The sequence below is a fragment of the Tamandua tetradactyla genome, chromosome 2, assembly GCF_023851605.1.
Source record: "Tamandua tetradactyla isolate mTamTet1 chromosome 2, mTamTet1.pri, whole genome shotgun sequence".
NCBI lineage: Eukaryota > Metazoa > Chordata > Mammalia > Pilosa > Myrmecophagidae > Tamandua > Tamandua tetradactyla.
This window is the reverse complement of record NC_135328.1, coordinates 164,666,657-164,682,800: the sequence shown is the minus strand read 5'-3', so window position 1 is coordinate 164,682,800 and position 16,144 is coordinate 164,666,657. Positions and strand designations below refer to the sequence as shown.

The 16,144-nt window shown below is 44.3% G+C and overlaps 1 protein-coding gene across 1 annotated transcript in view; it reads right to left on the bottom strand.

The window, feature by feature from the left end:
• Positions 1-16,144, bottom strand: part of PLPP3 (phospholipid phosphatase 3) — an 82,635-nt gene that overhangs the window by 8,343 nt on the left and 58,148 nt on the right. Inside the window, exon 5 of the mRNA XM_077149526.1 lies at positions 7,250-7,426. Within this exon, the coding sequence (XP_077005641.1) occupies positions 7,250-7,426 (177 nt within the window). The remainder of the gene's footprint in view (positions 1-7,249; positions 7,427-16,144) is intronic.

The window sequence follows — 16,144 nt, the reverse complement described above, 5'->3', positions numbered from 1 at the left end:
CTTGGTGGATCTCAAGGGAACATGATGTGGGTGGTGGAAAGAACATCACCTTGGGAGTCAGGCGGTAGGACCTAGTCAGAAACTGCTATTGCTCTGTGACCTGCCTGTCTTGGCTTGGGTTTCTATTAAATGAAGAGGTTTATTATTTCAGATGGTGGATCTGTCCTGTATTTGTATGCAAATGTTATTTAAAAACCAAACCAAAACAAAGCAAAACAAAACAACCTAACTTTTTATAAAGGACTAGTCAAATCCTACCTTAGTTACCATCACTAATGCTCATCACTGTTCTTAAAAAGAATGTAGAGAAAGTTGCACAAAAAGGAGGGCTTGGAGCAGTGGAGGAAGGGCAGTTGTGGGCAATACTGAGAGAAGAGGGATCTGGGCCCTGCCAAGGAGCCTTTCAGGAAGTTCCAGGCTATCAAGAAGGGGGGTTTCTGGTAAAGAGGACCCACAGGGCTTGGACATCTGTCCATAGGGTCCTAGAGAGTCTGGAAAAGTGGTAGCTGAGGATGATAGAGGCTGGAAAATGCAGGGGCCACTGCTCCCACAAATCCCTACATTTTCAAAACTGAAACAGAGAAGGGGGCTACTCTTGATTGAGTTCACCTTCCCCCATGACCCTACAAGTTCTGGTCATTTTGAATTCCCGGGAAATCACAAAACAAACTTATGTTCTCATCCTTCTCCATATCTTTGTTTATGTCATTCCTCCCTTATCTTTTGTATCTCACAGTAAATATTCACCCATCTTTAGAGAATCACCTCCTCTAGGAATTCTTTCTAGTACCTCCTGCCCTAAAGAAAAATGAGCTATCTCCTCTTTTGTGCCCCAGAGTCCCCACTAGAGAATCCTGGCCCAGCAGCTGTACTAATCTATTGCACTTGGAGATATCTGTCCCCACTAGATCTAATGGGTTTCAAATTGCAGGTCACAAGCCATTAGGAAGTTATGAAAGCAATTTACTGGATGGTCATACTAGCATTTTAAAAGACTAAATAGTAAAATATCAGCAAGTATCATACACAGTAAGGGTAAAGTCTTATTTTATGGAATATCTGTTGTAGTTACATGGTGTATTTCTATTGGGTTATGACATAACGTGTATTTCTTTATCGTGGATTGTGGTCAAGTTATGCAAGCTCTTCAAGGACCAAGTCCTTTTTAGCTCTGAATCCTTAAAACGATACATGTGCCAAGCATGATGTATCTTTATTTCACTAAATTCTCAATTCCCAAAACTGCCAACTTCACAAAATAGGAAAAAGGAGGTTCAGAGAGGTGAAGTGACTTGCTCAAGATGCCTTAAGTAGCAGGTGGTAGGAATATAGTTCCCCTTTCTGAGTTTCCATCTCAGAAACTGCAAAATAGGAATGACAATAGGACCCATCCGTTTTATAAGGTGAAAAGAGATTTTAGAAGCACTTTGCAAACTATAGAGAACTGCAAAGATCCAGTTATTATCCACTGGATCAAAGTTTATCTCTGCCATTGCCTCTTTCTCCCTCCCATGTCCACATTCCTGACAGTCCTGCCCACCTGAGAATGGTAAAGGGCTAGGCTTCTGCAGGGCCAGGATGATCTGGGAGGTCATTTTATCCATTCCCCTGTACCCAGGGAACATTGCAATAAAGCCACTGGGGATCTCTCCTCTTAGAGAAAGAAGAGATCTTACAAAATCCCTGGCATAGACCAAGCATCTGTTTGAGCCCTTTCTAGATGGTAGAGAGACAAATCGTGAGACCCAGTGTCTGGTTCCTACACTGCCACTAATTTGCTGTGTATCCTTGAGTGTGACATAGCCCCTCTCTGCACCTCGGTTTCCATCACTGAACTCCTCTTCTTCACACAGCATTCTCGCTTGGCTCCCTTCCCCAGGTCACCTAACCAGGGCGGAGACAAAATGTGCCCTCACCCTTCCGTACATCCTGGAGAGAGACCACGGCACACAAAAGAGCAATTGCTAGCCGAGGCACACTTTCCGGGAAGAGGAAAACCAGGAAGAGACTCTGCTGTGTGTTTATGAAACTCACGAGCAGCTGCTTCCTTTGCTGAACCCACAGCAATGGCGGCCCAACCCTCCCCTGACCCCTCCCAGGGCCCCTTAATTTGCCATCTGTTTTAGGGTCAGGGAGGAGGCAACCAGAGATGCAAGTTGTCACCAGAAAGGAAATGAGCTGATGTCTGTCCCTGCATCTCAGTCCCAGAGTCACACTAGGGGTTGGGTATGGTGAGCCCAACTATAGAGTTCATGCCCTGGTAGGGGTGGCAATGTGTGTGTGTGTGTGTGTGTACATGGAGGTGAGAGGAGGGCGTGAGGATCACTATGTGCCTGTGTTTGCATCTGTTTGTCTATATGTATTTGGTGTTTCTGAGGGCCGGTGAGAGAGAGAAAGGAAATGGATATCTATGTGTCTGGGTACAATTGCCTCTGGGTCTGTCTGTGCTGTGACCATCCACAGCCCACATGTGTGCAGATGTACCTATCGGCGTGCAGGCCCACCTGACTCTCCGTGCCTGTGCCTCTGTGTCAAGTCCATGATGCTGTGTGTGCATGTCCTATCTGTGCTGGGTTCCATTGTCTTCCTTCTCTGGATAGGGTTCAACCAGTGAGCAATGCGGGGAGGAGACTAAACCTGCTCCAGTCTGGCATGTGATTTTTGTCTGGACAAATCTGCTTGCTGTGACAGGACCTACCCCCAACAGACCTGGGTAAAAGTGCTCGGCTGTCCTAGCCTGTTGCCCAAGGCTCTGCAGGGACTGAACCAGCATTCTAGATAAATGTGCTGTACCCACTACTTAAGATAGATCACGATCCTCAAATAAAGGACTCCTACATGGGCATTGCAGGGAGAGGGTCCCATTTGAGAAAATCAGCAACTACTGATTTTCAGTGACTACAAAAATCAGCTCCCCCAGAGAACCTCTGTGGGAAAAGGTCAAGGACTTACAGGGCCTCTAAGAGCATTTCACAGATGAGGAAACTAGTTGCAGAGGGCAAGTGTCTCGCCTGAGGTCACGAGCAGATTCATCATTCATTAGTTAACCACTGCTTACCAAGCACCTATCGAGTGTCAGCTGCTGTTAACAGGCACTGAGAATGAAAACCACAGGGTTAAGCCATGGATTCTCTGTTAAGAGACTCACAATCTAATTGGGGAGACAGACATGTGACCAAGCAATTATGACAGAAGAGGCCGAATGACATAGCAAGAAGAAAGTGCTAAGAGCATGCCAGAAAAACACTTAGACAATTCTGTCTCCAGGAACTGGGGAAGGCGAGGATGGTTGAATAATGCTGCTCTAAAGGTGTCCACATCTTAATCCTGCGGATGGCTGTGAATCTCTTCCTTTCCATTGCAAAAGGGACTTTGCTGATATGATTTAGGATCTTGAAATGGGGGAGATTTTCCTGGATTAGTCCACAGGACCCAATGTAGTCACAGGGTCCTGGTAAGAGGGAGGCAGGAGGGTCAGGGTCACAGAAGGAGATATGAGAATAGAACAGAGGCAAGAGAGAAGGGAGGGGGGCAGGGGAAGAGAGAGAGAGATTTGAAAGTGGAGGGAGGGGCTCATAAGCCAAGGAATTTGGGCCACCTCTAGAAGGTGGAAAAGGCAAGGAAATGTATTATCCCCTGCAGCGCCACCAGAAGGCATGCAGCCCTGCAGATACCTTCAGCCCAGTCAAAGCCACTTGGGACTTCTGACCTTGAAAACTATAAGATCACAAATTTATGTTGTTCTAAGTCACGACAGTCACGGTGATTTGTTACAGCTGCCATCAGAAACTAATAGAGAGGGTTTCTTCAGTTACAAGAGACACTGGAACTGAAGTCCAATCTGATTTTTCTTCCTTCACTCCATTTGACCTCAACCTTTTTAGCCTCTGTTCTGGTGCCTCTTAAATTAAGATGATAATAGAACCTTCAATATAGAATTCTGAGTGTGTGAAATAAAATGCTTAATAAAGGGGCTGGTATACAGTAAGCCCTCAATAATGTTAACAAATACTACTTCTCTGTTCAGTGGATGGGGAATCCACAGAGGCTGGCTTAGGTTACCTGGCAGAGTAGAAAATGGATTGCAGTTTATTGGCACTCTGTGCTGTGGCCTTTAAACCAACCGTACTGCTCAGCCTCTTTGCAGGTCATCGACCCTCAGGTGATGTCTCTGCGTTTCAAGCACCCTTCAATACTGCCACATTCTGGAGTGAGAAGAGAACCTGACTTCCCTCCATGGGACTGACTGGGACAGCCAGCCCTGGTTCTTAGGGTTAGGGGTGTGAGTGGTTCTGCAACGTGACACAAGCAGAGCAGAGGTCACGCCTGCCTGAGCTGCAGAGAGCTGTGTTGCACAACTTGGAGAAAATTCCTGATAAAGCTGCAAAACCTGTGAAGCAGAGGTCCTGCATCCTCACACTTCCCTCTGCCTGGGCATCCACTGTCCTAAGAAGGCCTTTTGGTTTCCTAGACCTCATGGATCTACCCAACTCTGGATCAGTCCAGGATTCTATAACTTCTTCACAGTCAAAATTAGGACAACAGAATCCTGGGATCTTACAATGAGAAAAGGCTCACTGCTCTCTTTTCTCCAAGCTGAGCACCCCCAGGTTCTTGTATGATTAGCCATACTTTCCAGACACGTCCCTGCCACAGATCGCTTGGTGCTATGATTCAAAGCCAGTTGGATCTATGAGCTCCTACTGTATACCTGGCCAGGCATTAGGCAGTTGGAAAAAAAAAAGATAAATAAGAAAGAGTCCCTGTCCTCATGTGCCCACATCTGACTGGGCAAAAGACAGGGAAAGATATTTATCATCCCTTTCCAAACCATCTTTGCATCTGCCCACGGGGTGAGGAAGGACCCTGTGTCACCCTTAAATTATACTCTAAACAGCCACCTTTGCTGCTTATGCCTTGGGTTAACTCTGGTTGGCCTTAGGCTTCCATTCTCTTTTCTCCTCGCAAAGTGCAGAGGACATGACTCTGGAGTAAATCTGAATTCTCCAGATTCAGATTTCAGCCCTTTAACCTCGGGTGATTTAAGTTATCTCTCTGAGCTTCAGTTACCTCATCTGCAAAATGGCTATAGTAAAATGGCTTCATGTGGCTAAAGGAAGATAATGGGTAAAGTTTCTAAAACAGTGCCAGCAGATAGTTGGCGCTTTACAAATGCTAGGAGTAACTTCCTATCCTATGCTACAGTCTGCCAGGTCTAATAGGAAAAAAGTCAGACCCCTCTACAGTCTGCCAGGTCTAATAGGAAAAAAGTCAGACCCCTCTTTTCCCTTAAAAATAAGCCTTTGTCCTCCAGACACTTTGTCTAATTGCACATGCCAGTGCTCTGTGATGACATAAAACAGGAAGGCTATGAAGGATCCCCCACCTTTTAATTTTTTTAATTGGGGGTGCAGGAGACTCCAATTAGTACAGTGGCGCCAAAAAGGAAACACCAGCAGGCCCTGCGGGCTGTTCTCCTGCTGAGAGCAAAGCTCAGAAGGACACAGTAAGCAAAGGGTTACTCTTTAGTGCACACACTGCTGCCCCTCCCTGCCCCTCATCCCTACTCCCACCCCCACCCCAGTCACTGCGTGTTAAAGGGCCAGGCACCACAGCACAAGGTGGTCAGTAACAGTTGCTCACATTAACAATTGGCTCCTCCAATTTTTCTTCCTCTGGCCTTGACATTAAAAAAAAAGAAATTAAAAAAAGGGAAGGAAGTGGGGAGGGAGCAAGGAAGGGAGAGAAGCAGGCAACAAAACAGGTAATCCCTTTGGCTTGGATTCGTCTGCCCAGGGTGGCAAGCAGCTCAGATGCTATTTTCTTTGTGGTGCTCACTCTGATCACCCCAATTCCTTCTCCCTCTACTTGATCAGGTCACATTGAATCAGACAGACCCTTGCCTGCCTGCTAAAGTACCCTACACATGTCTCCACTACAGACCTATATTCTGTATTGCATTGCAACTCCTGTGCTTTACCTGTAAGCAACTATACTCAGACTTCCTTATTTACCCATATGCCTTTAAGAGAATGTTCCCTACAATGTTCTCAAAAAAGCATTGATCAACTAATTGATATTAGGTTTTTGTTTATTAAGCAAACATTTACTCTGAGCTAGGATCCCTGAGAGGCCTTGGTAAAAGAGAATAACATAGGGTCTTTACTCCCAAGGAACTTATAGTTTAAAGGGAGCCACACATGAACAATTTCAATGCAAAATGGTCAGTGTTATGAAAGAGGAAAGTGAAGGATGCAATAGAGAGAAATGAGCTCCAGTCAGCCTAAGATCTGTCTATTTGTTCATAATTCTTACAGTGATGGGGCAAAAATTATACCAACAATAATATAACCTCCATGTGTGGTGCTTAAAATCTAGTCATTAATGTACTCTAGGATTCCCACTGGACTTTAAGCAACTCTGAGTAGGTCCAGAAGACACAATATCAGAGTAGGTCCTCAGTTATGTTTGCTGAGTAAGCCTCTCAAACATTTTATTGGGCAGGAAAAGCAAAGCTAACTGAGGAAATGAAGGCTCAGAGAGGTAGAATGCCTTACCCCACTCTCACTCGGAGTCAGGAAGGAAACGTGAAAAGGGCAGCTATCCGTTAGGGGCAAATCAAACCTGTTCCAGACCCACTGAGTGCAACCCACCCAGAGCTCTCCAGGGAGCCCTGTGACCTGAAGCTCTCTGGTGGCTTTATGCACAAGGCCTTCCAGCAAACCCCTTCTTCTCCAGTCAACATTGAGTTTAGGTTCTGATGAAGTGACCTTGAAGGGTAAAAGTTTTCCAAAAAGCTGAGATGTTCTACTTTTTGAGTAGTCAAAAAGAGTCAGTGCCTGCCAAAGCAGCACATAATGAGTCAGGAGACCTCGACTCTGCAACTAAATTACCATGTGACCTTGGGCAAGTTTCTTCTCCTCTTTAACCCTCCACTTCCTCATCTATAAGGTGAATGAGTTAGACAACAGTGAAGATCTCTTCCCATTGCAACATTCTATGAGCCCATGAACTTTCTATGCTTGAGGAGAAGAGGATTTAGAGACCTGTCTGATTAAAACTCAGAGGCTGGAAGAAACAGAAATTATTCTCGTTTTGCTGAAGAGGTCCCGGAGCTGGGTGAATCTTCAGAGGCAAAGCAGAGAGCAGGATGTAGTGCTCCCTGGCGTTAATCACTGAGCTGGAAACATTTAACAAGCAAGCTAAGCTGTCTAGGGCTCTGTGTGCACAGAGGACAAGAGCTACTTACTATGCAGCAGGCCACCAGGGCGCCCTGAGCAAACCCTGCCAGGACATCGCCAGGATGGTGCTTGTGGTCAGATACGCGTGACAGTCCCGTGTAGAAGGCCATCATGATCAAGGTGAACTGCAGGAGGGGCCGGAGCAGGCGGGCACCTCTCCAAGTGAAGCGGGCCTGCAGGTAGAGCTGGAGGGAGGAGAGAAAATAAAGAGGTGCTCAGTGACCTGCCAACCACATGCATGATAGCACAAGGCCGACACATTCTACACTTCTGTTCAATGGAAACAGCCGGACCTTGGGTGGCATGTTGATGAAAGAGCATTCAACTTGGACATGACCTTCCACCAGTTACTTCAACTCTGAAACTGCTTCTACACTGGGGGGAAAAAAAGAAGAGAGCCTACCACTTAGGGAAGGCCAAGACGTACGATACATGGAAATGGTTTTGGCGTTTTTTTGGCACCCACTAAGCACTTGATAAACATCAGTTCCCTCTCATCTTCTTCCTGATGGGAATGCTAATTCAAGAACAGCAAACAGGATTAGAAAGTGTTTCTGTTTTATATTTGATGATAACTTACTCCTTTTTTGTGTTTCCCTGAGAGTTATGGGTATATTGTCCCTAAACTACCTGCTTCTCAGAACCATCATGAAAATAAAATACATGACGCAAATATCAGGGGTGGTTGTCCCAAAACTGAGAAAGAAAGGGATGCTTCTGCTTCAAAAGAAGACGACACCAGCAAAGGACTAGTTTCTAAGTCACCGTGATAGAGCTGTCAATTTTGAATCAAGTGTAAGAACACACATTGTCAGAGAACTTTCAAATAGAGGCTGGCAGACACTGGACTGACTGGGTGGGGTAGAAGAGTAACCTGAAGAAAAATGGGGGGGGAGGGAAAAAACCTCTGGCTGAAGCAAAGAAATTAAAATGACGTCAACTGGGCATTGTCCCCTCAGAGTTATCTTGCTGCAGTTTCCGTTCTAACCTCTGGGCACAACCTACTTCCCAAGTTCCTGTGGGAACCTGGGAAATGAGAGGGAAGAGGCAGTGGGACAAGGGGAACTTCCGACTACAAATCAAAGCATGGGAGGAGAGGAAAAAGGGGAAGAGAGCAGAGGGGAGGGGTCTGTTGGCCTAAAGATAGACTTGGGGTAGCAGCAAAGGCCTGGCTTTGCCCTTTCTGAAACAAACGGACACCTTCCTTTGGACGGTCAGGAAAAGAGCAAGGCAGTGGCTGATCCGGGGGAAATATGAAAACAAGATTTTGGAGTCCCACCTGACTGTGCATGATTAGCCTACAGAACTCAATTCTCAACTACTTAGACTATTTTGAAAAAGCAAGCACAGAAAACAGTGAGCAATTTTGTAATCACTCTGAAATTATATGAATGTATGATTGAAACATCTAAGGGTTACAAATGAAAAAAAAAAGAAAGAAAATGTCTTAACGCCATTGGCTGCTAAATGAGTGATAAAAAACAATAGTTTTCTCATATCCAAATAATAACCAAATCTAGAACAAGAGCTAAAACTCTCATAATAACAAATATACTAAATAAATAGTAATTAATTTACCAAGAACTGCATAGGGCTTCTATGAAATTTGAATAAAGACGTGAATATGAAAGACAACTTGAATAAAGAGTGACCTACAATTTTAATCTATAACACTCAACTTACAATAAATTTATAAGTTGGCAAGTAAATTTGATGAGATTCCCATGAATATCCTAAAAAGATTTAGAAGAAAACTTATTTGAAAAAGTATTCTAAATTTGACCTAAAAAGGGTACACAGGTGGTTGGTTCAGTGGCAGATTGCCACAGAGACCCGGGTCCGAGTCCCAGAACATGTACCCCCTTTACTCCCAAAAGATGACCCAAAAGACTAAACTTGTGGAACTACTCTGGGCGGGGTAGGAGGGGAGAACTCCAGATACTATGATGGGTGTGAAGGACACAGAAATAAGCTGTAATTCCTTCCATTACGGTAGGAATGCATGAAAACAAGTCTGTGTACTAAAGTGCTTTGTAGGGGCTATGAAACAAGTTGGAGCCAGGGTCAATTACTAAGGGGAAGGGATGCTTGACTTAATCTTAAAGAAACAGGTGTTTGCTGGGAATTAAGGGGATAGAAGTGACGGGTGTGTATTCCAGGCAGAGTCTGACATAAAGGCTAGCAATCAAAGTCGGGGTGGGGGCAATGGAAAACCAAGAGGCAGAGGCAAGCAAGCCAGATCATGAAGGGCCTTAGATGTCAAACTAAGGAACTCGGCCTTATTCAGTGGGCCAATGCTTCCTAAACTATATTCCATGAAATACTAATGATCTTTCCAAAAAAAAGATTGGAATATGCTCTGTACAAAATCCTTATATGGGTCATTCACCATATAAGGATTTTATTAAGATTTTTAAAGGCTCTATTTACCATATAAGGATCTTATTAAGATTTTTAAAGGCTCTGGGAAGTCCTGCAGATAAGGACTTTATTTTTACAGAGCATCGACCTATTGAATCCCAATTGGGAAATGCTCCAAGCAATGGTGAAAATTGAATGGCCATCAATAAGGCACTCAATACCACAAAAACTTATCTGAGTGCTTTTCAGCGGCTCTAGGAAAGGCTGGGTCCCTATTGCAATACTAAAGTTGCAGCAAGTCCAAAGCTACAGGCCAGAGGCCTCTCTCTCATATCTGCTGAAATGACTCAAAAGATAGCGAAGTGGACTCTGCAATCATGGACCAAAGAAGTCTTTCCTTTGGGAGTAAACATGGGGATGATGCTGGTCTAGCTCTAATTAATCACAAGTCTTTTGGACAAGACCAGGCAATAGGGAATGTCCGTTTGCAGGTGCCTGCCATGATCTGATCTTCCTTCAGCCCTTCTTGGCAGTGGATGGGGGTAGAGCAGGTAAAAAAAGAACACAGGTTTTAAACAGAAAAACCTCATTGCGCTTCAGTTTTCTCATACATAAAACAGGTGTAGCAACCACTATCTTATGAGATTGTGCAAAGAATTGGTGATAAGGGAGATAAAGTGTTTGGAGCACTGTGCTGCTCAATAAATGAATGATTTTATTCTCTAATCACTTCTCTTAATTTGGAGCTAGTAGCCCTGAAGTTCTTCTTGTTCCCTCACTCAAAAATTTGCTGGTCCTCAGAAAATGTTTCAGATTCCAACCCTACCCTCCTCCCCACTCACTGAGAATTAGATCAAGTGACCTGACATTAGGGTGGAGCAGAGGAAGGGTGGGTTTCCCAACCGGATAAGGCAAATATCTCCCCTTCCACTGACTCAGATACTTAACACTGAAACTTAATAAAAGGAAAAAAAAAAAAAAACATGAGAGGAACTGCAGGGGAGAGGAAGAAAACAATCATCAGAATAGCTTCTGGAAGGGAGAACTTACAAATGAGAAAGGAGTAAGGGGCCATGGGAAAAGAATTCCCTTGGAAAGTGACCACAAAGGGAATTAGAATCAGCAGACGGAAGCTTGTTGCCCCCACCCATCAGTGATTAACATTTATTGGGGGAAATGTATCAATAACTTGGAGTTGATCTTGGTACCTGCAGCTGATACTTGGAGGAAAAGCAGCGCAGTAGGTAAGTGCATTTTGGTGTGAGATAGCTCTGATTCCAGGCCTGACTCTACCACTTACTATGTGGTCTTTAGCAGGTTACTTAGTCTGTCTAAGCCTCAGTCTCCTCATCTGTAATAGGAGTCAACTGTAAATCCCTCTTAAAAAGAGGCATACTGTCTCCTTCAGAAATCTAGGTCACCCCCCTCTGCTTTGATAAATGAGATTTACTCAGTGACTATGGAGATTTCACCAAAACAAGTAAATTAAAGAAAAAATGCACAACCCAGTGGTTCCATCTGATTGGTAAAGTAAGCAGGTGCCAAGAGGCTTTGAACTTGTTCAAAAGATCTGATAAGTCCCTTCCCATCTCACATCAATCTAACTGTTAAATGGACTGGGTTTTGAGAGTTCATAAGCTCATCCAAGAGAGTCATCCAGGCCAGAGTAGACGACGTTTAAATTTACACACTCACGGCCTTGGGTCTCACCAGGTTCAGCATGTACATTTCTGGAGTGCTCTACTCCCTTGGAAACCCAAGCCTGGGAAAAATATGTAACTGGGAAGGCTACATTCATTCCCACCCTAGAGGAGGCAGGAGAGGAAGTCAAACCCTTCTGTGGATAATGATGTCACGCTCCTGTCCTGGACCAAAAGGAGACTTTGTAATAATCAGAATTCCTGCAGGGACTTCAGCTAAGTCCTACACATCCTGAAAAAGTGATAGGGAGGCGGTGAGCAGAGCTGGAAGGTTAATTCTCCCTGACTTTTCTTTGTCATCAGCAGCCCTGCCTTCTTAACTGTTTTCACTTCCTCATCTGTACAAAGGCTGTCTCCTAGGAGAATCAGCAGTCTGAATTCACTTCCTAAGGATCAAGGTGACACTGGAAAGTGCTTGATTTGCAGTCACAGCAATTAGATTTGAATCTCTTCTGTGCTATGTATTAGCTGTATCGTCCTGGACAAGTGACTCTGCTTCTCTGAATTTCTATCTTCTCATATGCAAAGTAAGGAGATTTTATTCATTAAAAACATGTAAGCATCTATTGTGTTCAAGCTCTGTGAAAGACTCAGACATGAATAAAATAATACAATATGTCCCTTCAATAAAAGAGAATGTAATTTTTAAGTCCCTTTCTTGTACTAAGATTCTGCTTCCAATTGCTAAAATGAAACTGCTGACTATGGATACCAGGAAAATTACAATAGAAAGGCATGTTTGCCCCCAAAAATAATATATGTGAAAGTCCCTGGCACACAGAACTCACTGGGTAAATGGAGTTGTCTTCTCTTTCCTGGCCCTAGCTTCAAAATCAGGGTTCTGTGGAATTCCACAAAACCTCCCTTAGAAAGTTCTGACTGCATTCAAGTCTGCTCCTCTAAGCTGAACCAGCAGAGTCAAATGTGGTGTGAGTCATATTCCCTTTCTTGCTAAGTCATTTGTATTTCATTAAATGATTTGCATACTGGTGAAACAGGTCTGTACTGTCCTCTCCCTTCATTTCCATCAGTCTTGGGAGAGCTCTGCTAAGAGTGAAAAGGAGGCTTTTGTCCTTCCCTTTTGCACCAGCCTACCCTCTTCCTGGCAGCCGGTCCAGCTCACCCACACCCTCAGTGAAGAACTTTCTCCCTGCTCCAATCTCCTCCATGGCTCCCCTTTGGTTTTGCCTCACGTGCCTGGTGGCTCGCCTACATGGCGGAAGACTAGAATTTCTCCCTGGGAAGTTATTTAACTATTAAGTTGTTTCTACTTCAATAACTGGAATAATAGACCTTCAGTCCCAAAGGGGGGATTTTTTGGTTGATTTTCTCCTCTTTCAGAAGGCAATCAGATTTTATTTGTCTTCTATCACTACAAGGGGGAGGAAAGGAAACTACCATTTGCTAAGAACCATCCCAGACACTGTGCTTTAGATGGCTTGTGTGCAAATGGCACAGTAGACCTGGGAGGTAGACACCATTGCAACAGTTTCACAGATGAAGAAGCCAAGCCCATGAACTTGCTCAAAGGTTACAGAGAACCACAATTTATATGGAATAAGGTCTGCCTCTTTCTAAATTCATGCTCTAACCACAGAACCACTACGCTTCCTTGGGGAACTAGTACTTTACACAAAGTATTGGTCTTTTGTACTAGAACTCTGTTCTTAGAGAACAGAAGCAATTTGAGGGGAGCACACAGTTGTTGTGGACGAAAGAACAACCTTCAGGGGGCACCTGGGACTTTAGGTTCCTCTTATTCACCCATCACACACTTGTATAATGGCCCACATCTGCTCAGGTGGTACAGCTTTTGTTAGAAGCAACTCCGGCCTGATCTTAAACTTATTACACCTCTTAACAGGCTTAGCCCTTTCCTCTGTGCTCCAATCCTCAGCCCACCCCTAATCAGAAAACGCATCCAACTTTTTTGCAACTATTTACTTTTCAGTCTTTCCATGCAAAATTGTGAGCTTTTTTGAGGTCCCCAGGAGCTCAAACAGGGTCTGACACAAGACAGGTATTCAGAAACTGCCTTTTGGATAGATGGATAGATGGCTGGGTGGAAAATATAAGAGGGAAAACATCTGGTGCAGTGGTTTATTCCCCTTGGAACCAACAACTTTGTTCCTGTAAGAGGTTTCAACAGACACTCCCAGGATCTGTGGGAAGACTATGCCTCGTGGGCATACCAGACCCCACTGCTACGGGATTCCAAGCATGTTGAACAAAACCTCAATGACTAACAACCACAGGCTGGAGAACATGGCTGTCAGAAAGCAGCCACTTCCTGATTTCCTTGGTCCCCAACTAATTCTTGGACGCATAAACAGTTCTCACAGGGCACCACAGTAAAAAGTCAATAGGAAAATAGTTCGGTATGGAAAGGAGCATGGCCTGGGGGTGTCAGAAGATCCTTGCACTCATTTATTTATTCATTCATTTGTCAAATATTCATTATATACTGTTTTGGGCAATAGGGATATAAAAGTAAATAGAGGAGCAAGAATCTCTTCCTCACGGAGACAAATTAACTATTAAATAAACGGTATGCTGGATGTTTGTAAATTGGGGGAAAAAATAAGGCTGCAAAGAGAGACAGTATGGGAGGAGAAGGTGTCATTTTAAACAGGGAGGTCTGAGAAAGCGTATCTAAAAAAGTGACCTAAAGAAGGCAAGGGAGCCAACACGCAGATTCCTGGGAGCAGAGCGTGGGCAGGTGAAGGAAAAATGCCTTGATGCCAACTTGCTGTTGCCTATCCTGGGTCACAAAATGAGGAACAGGGACTAATGATTCCGAAGGTCTTTTCCACTCTCACATGAGCCCTCCTCCACTCCTTGCTTCCTACCTGCCATCAAAGTTGACCTGAATGGAATACTTGCAGTTCCCCCCAAATCTCCATCTCCCTTGCTACCTGCACACAGGTAGCTATTCCAATCTCCCCATCTTCACGTGACTGACCCTACTAGAAGCCTTCCCTGGCTTCCAGCACCCTTGACCCCAGGTTAGTCTGGGCACCCCAATTCTGAGTTTCTCTGATAACCTGCCTGTTCCCTTGCCCTGTTGCAACAGTTTGAGACTGTTGTAATGATAGTCTGCCTACTTCTCTACACTATGAACTACTCCAGGGATGTAATTATGACTTACTCATCTGTGTATTCCCAGAAGGTACCAAAGCACCAGGGACAAAAGAGGAGACACTGGACAAGCTGTAAGAAATGTTGCCTGCCCTGGTGCTGGCAGTTTGTTCAGACAGCCAAGCTGCTCAATCCCTGACCGTGGAGGTGCAGGGCCAATTCAGATGCGGTCATCTGGGGTTTAGGCCAGGGCTCTGGGGCAGGAAGCATCGTTTATGCTTATATGTGCTGTGGAATTTTTCTTATTAGAATTTGCATTAATCTCTAACAGGCCTTAACCTCATCCTAAAGCTCTGTGCCCAGAGATAATTTGGTGTTTGGGGCATGGTTTTTCCAAGCCAACCATTTTGCAAATCGAAACCTAATATGGAGTAGCCTCCAGAGCCATGGGAGGCTCCAGTATGGCAACTGGTGCTAAAAGACCTAAACTAGCGATGGCCGATGGCTTCCCATCATCTTCCCTTTCAGCATTCAGAGTAGTTCAAGCTTCTTTTAAATTGAGCCACAGAGAAAAAGATACCACCTAATCCCACCTTTTCCTTTGACAGATAGGGAAAGTGGGGTCCAGAGAAGAAAAGTGGTAACCATTCTGCAAAATAGATGTTAATTGTGTTCATTTTACAGTTGAGTACACAGAGACTCTAAGCTTAAGTCACTCACTTATGGTCCCATAGCTAGGAATTGGCATAGTCAGATTTGATGCAAGGTCTGTCTGACTCTAAAGGTAAAAGCTATAGATGTTACACCCAGTAGGCTCACATGTGATTTTCCGCAATGCTCCAGGGAAGCTGCAGAATCCCAGGCTGTGTTAGCGAAAGCTGGGATCTAATTAACCAACTCCAGCACTTCCTGAAGCCCAAAATGAAAGCACTAGGGGAGGTTCAAAGGGCTTCTCTGACCGACTGCAGGATTCCCTACCTCCTCTGGTGTTCTTCAAATTTCCTTCAGAAAGTTTTACAAATTGGACATTAAAAAGACTGGGATCTCTGCACAATATCACCTAAAACACAGCTCTGGCAAAGAGCATTCTCCTCCTGATTGGCCCTTAGCTCCAGAGGTTGTTTTAGGGCAAGATAACCTTAGAGGTAAAAATAGAGTTGTGTGTTGTATGTGTACATATGATGCATGTGTTGTATGTGTCCGGGAGTTGTGAATGTTCAGTGTGTGTCCTGGTGGGGGTGTAGTGGGGTGAGGGGTTGTAATATAACATGCTCAGGTAGAGCAAGGAGGCTCTTCTCTTCCTTTCCCCGCTTTTCTTCCACCCACCCTCTCCCTTCTTCCTTTCCTTCTTTTCTTCCAGGGATAGGAAAGCACTACATTTTATTCCTCTTTCACAGATAGGCAAATAAACATTCAACCAAAATATACCTCTCAGCCCATGACACGCACAGAGAGTTGTTGTAATCATAGCTGGTAAGAAGATGGGGCAAAGGAGACTTCTCAGTTGCTAAAGTAGATCTGAATAACAGGAGCTCAACTTCCAGTAAAAGTAAAATTAGAATAAGGAGACATATTCCTCGAGTTTATCCTGAAGGGTTTTGTTTTCTGTAGTGCAGTACATTACATAGTACAACACAGAGCATACAGTGACTCAGAAGTCATAAAGACTAACTGTTCAAATACCTTTTCTGACTCTTACTGGCTATAGGATTTTTATTACTCAACTCTTAGATTCAGGTATTTGGGTGTTTTGTTTGCTTGTTT